The sequence below is a fragment of the Olea europaea genome, unplaced genomic scaffold (genome assembly GCF_002742605.1).
Source record: "Olea europaea var. sylvestris unplaced genomic scaffold, O_europaea_v1 scaffold630, whole genome shotgun sequence".
NCBI lineage: Eukaryota > Viridiplantae > Streptophyta > Magnoliopsida > Lamiales > Oleaceae > Olea > Olea europaea.
In genome coordinates, this window is record NW_019264661.1 from 110,701 (window position 1) to 114,089 (window position 3,389).

Sequence of the window (3,389 nt, forward strand, 5' to 3'; positions counted from 1 at the left end):
AGGCCGTCGGGAGCAAGTCATATACGTAGAAAAGACGCAGCTTTTGGGAGAGAAGAATTGAATTCTTTTTTGGAAGAAGCTGGTTGGAGTTGATATATATATACGCATAGAAGCTGAGAAAAATTGTGGAGTTCGTCACATTCCCTCAAATTATTGGTGATGTCATTCCTCGTTTAATTCCAACATTATACAACGCTAATTTTCTCATGTATTGGATGAAGTTAAAACCCTTTATTATTTATTTTTAATTCAAGACACGTAGTTTAGTTAAATTCTTGATTAATCTTTCATGCTTAATTTTATTATATGATTGTTTAATCACCAATTCAATATATGATTGCTTGTTGTAGTGTTGGGAGAATCACGATAGGTTTATAATACTGTTTGATTAACATATGTGCAATAAATTTTAAGAATAAGATTTATCACATGTGCAATCTTTAAAATAATTGTGAAATTACAAGCGTTTTATTCATTCGAATTCGAACTGGGGATAGATTCGGATTGTGATTATGATAAATTTAATTTGTCTTGAAAAAGAAAATTAATTATAATAGAATTATTGATTGTCAAGAATGCATGAATGAAAATAGTTATATAATCAAAAATTGGAATAGATAATAGTAGGTGAATACGTAATCCAATACACTCTTCCCATATATACACGCATTAAATTCGCATTTTAATCGCTTTCGTAAATTAAATTAGATTAATTAAAAACCTCAAATCAATTTTGTTTGATCATTTTGAATCTAATTAAATACTGGTGCACTCAATTAAATTTTATTCATTCTGGAACGATACTCTTAACTCACTAAATCTATTACTCATCAACAATTTCGTACGCTCACGAATTTCGCACGAACAGATTTTTGGCACCATTGCCACGGAATAATTTTTTTTTTTTAATTTTGAGTTTATTAGTTATTTTTAGATTTAGAGCATTTTTTTCCTTTTTTTCTTTACTTTATTTGTTTTAGGCTATTCATTGAACGATTTAAATATCTTTTTTTTTCTTTTTAGAAAATCACATTTTATGCAAAATTCTGACGAGATCAAGCTTCTACCAATAGATCCCAAAATCGAAAGAATTTTCAAACAACGAAGATGATAACAGAGACAAGCGAGAGAAATGACAAAAAATCAACATCCGAATTAAGTTCAAAATCCTTTACCATTACCCTAACGAGATCAACCAAGGGCAATAGCAAATCATGGAGAAGCTTCACTGAAAGATTATATAAATCCAATGCCAGCACCAATTCAACCTCGGATCATTTATCCGCCTTTTGGACAAGCTAACTTCCACATTCGACCAAATGTCATAAATCTCTTTCAAAATCATCAAGACATCAGGTTCAGCGAGAAGGCTACAAAAAATCTACACGAACACATTCAAGTTTTTACCATGGCGTGTGACATAATTAGCCATGAGGGTTTCCATGAAGTTTTTTCTGCCAACTCAAGTTCATAAAAAGTTATTGCATTTTATAGATGGGAAAAAGTTCTCAAAAATCATAACATGACTACAAACCCCAAATTATTATTCGACTTGAGAATTTCAATACTGATCCACTAGATCATGCCAATTTTGTACTGAGGTCCAAAATGACAAAACGAGATAAATCAGAAAACTCTCCTACAAAATAGCCATCAAACCGAACTTAACTTGATAGAGGGTATTCTCCCCGGTTCATAAGCAATATATGTATGGTTTAAGTTGCACCTTTTGTCACACCACCAATTCTATCAAGCTCTTCCAAAGTGGCCCAAAGCTTTGGATCTTCATAATCTTTAATTATAAAAGTAGGCTTTGCTCCCATCAGCAAGTGTGCAGGATTTGCTGTCATCAAGCCAACAACAGGCATCCCTGCCGCAACCCCAGCTTTTATTCCCGAAACAGAATCCTAGAAAACCAGAAGATATATAAATTTTTTGAAATAATAGCAACTGACATTGAAAGAGTGTGGATGAGTTCAAACCTCAAATACAAATGTGTGATTCTTGGAGATATTGAGAATTTCAAGCGCCTTCAAGTAGGGGTCCGGGAATGGTTTAGCATGTTCACAATCACTTCCAAGAACTACAGTATGAAAGAAATCTGACAGTCCAAGAGTCGAGATCATCTGTTCAGCATTTGGTCTCGGAGCATTGGTAACAGCAGCTCGTTTCAGACCACGGTCTTCTATCCATTTTTTCAATTTGTACAAACCATTTACAGGTTTCAACTGCTCCTTAGCCAACCTTTAGTTTTCACTCAAAATAATATTTGTCAAGGCGGGTTAAGGAAAAATATTGCATAAAAATAAAGGAGAAAAATAAAATTCACCTTCTGAATATAACTTCCTTGTCATCACAAATTTTTAGACCCCTTTCATAATCATCAGGGAAAAGAATAGAAGCAATATCATCATTGTGCCTTCCAGCAATATTCTTGATAAAGAATTCCTCATCAATTGGGACGCCACCATTGAAGCCAATCTGTTAAATAGCTCAGCATTTTTAAAAACCCCGTGGAGCAGTAGTTAGGTGTTTTTACTGTCGCTACATAATCAACAAGCGCTTTACAAGAAAAGAAACTTTTTCCATACATAACGATATCTGATTGGCAATATAATTATAAATGTAAATGACAAAGAATAGTCACACCTCCTGAAGCATTTCACGGAAAGCACAATAGTGGAGGGGATCTGTATCGCACAAAGTTCCATCAACATCAAATAGCACTGCCTCAACAGGAGCAAGTTGAGACAGAGAACAAGTGCTGTTTAAGAGAAAAATGCATCAATAAGTTCTCCTTTAACTGTTTTCAACCAATAACATATGTAGATTATTCTCTTGATAAAAAAAGCATCCAATTCGAAGTACTAGAACTCTATTTACAAAATTTTGTAACCACGGCAAAATAGCCGTAGAGAACCTCAATCTTCTTTATACAGTAAGAACTAACAAAATTGACATCATTGATTTCAAAAACATTCTTCCGATCACTTCCTTGATAACCAATTATCACACAGATTGTTGGTGCGTAACAAAATTCATTTTCAGCTCTATCAGAGGTGAGAACGATATTCCTTGTTCATAAAACATGGATCAAAATTTCTCCTTACATTTAGCATCTTCAAACCGTGATTAAGTCCATCAGGCAGAAAATGGAATTTGCAAATGGAGATATTCAGGTAGCATAATGATTGAGAATAAAGTCATTTGGTATTCACATTGATGGTAAAATCTCAAGTATTTATGAAAAAAAAATTTAATATAATTGACATAAGCAAACATAGTTAAAGAAATAGTAGATTCCTGAAATCGAAAAAGTATATGCAGACATAGTTACCTGAAATTCAACGATCTATAAGCTAATGGACATTTAAATTCATTCCAATGGG

The 3,389-nt window shown here is 33.2% G+C and overlaps 1 protein-coding gene across 2 annotated transcripts in view; it reads right to left on the reverse strand.

The window, feature by feature from the left end:
* Positions 1-1,155: 1,155 nt before the first annotated feature.
* LOC111389900 (haloacid dehalogenase-like hydrolase domain-containing protein Sgpp) overlaps positions 1,156-3,389 on the reverse strand; it is a 2,679-nt gene continuing 445 nt past the window's right edge. Inside the window, exons 2-5 of one of the 2 annotated variants that reach the window (XM_023014884.1) lie at positions 2,650-2,764; positions 2,330-2,481; positions 1,992-2,244; positions 1,156-1,907 (exon numbers count right to left, since the gene is read on the reverse strand). In XM_023014884.1, the coding sequence (XP_022870652.1) occupies positions 1,716-1,907; positions 1,992-2,244; positions 2,330-2,481; positions 2,650-2,764 (712 nt within the window). In that variant the 3' untranslated portion in view covers positions 1,156-1,715. Of the gene's footprint in view, positions 1,908-1,982; positions 2,245-2,329; positions 2,482-2,649; positions 2,765-3,389 lie in introns of both variants that reach the window. The other variant, XM_023014883.1, reaches the window with a different exon arrangement.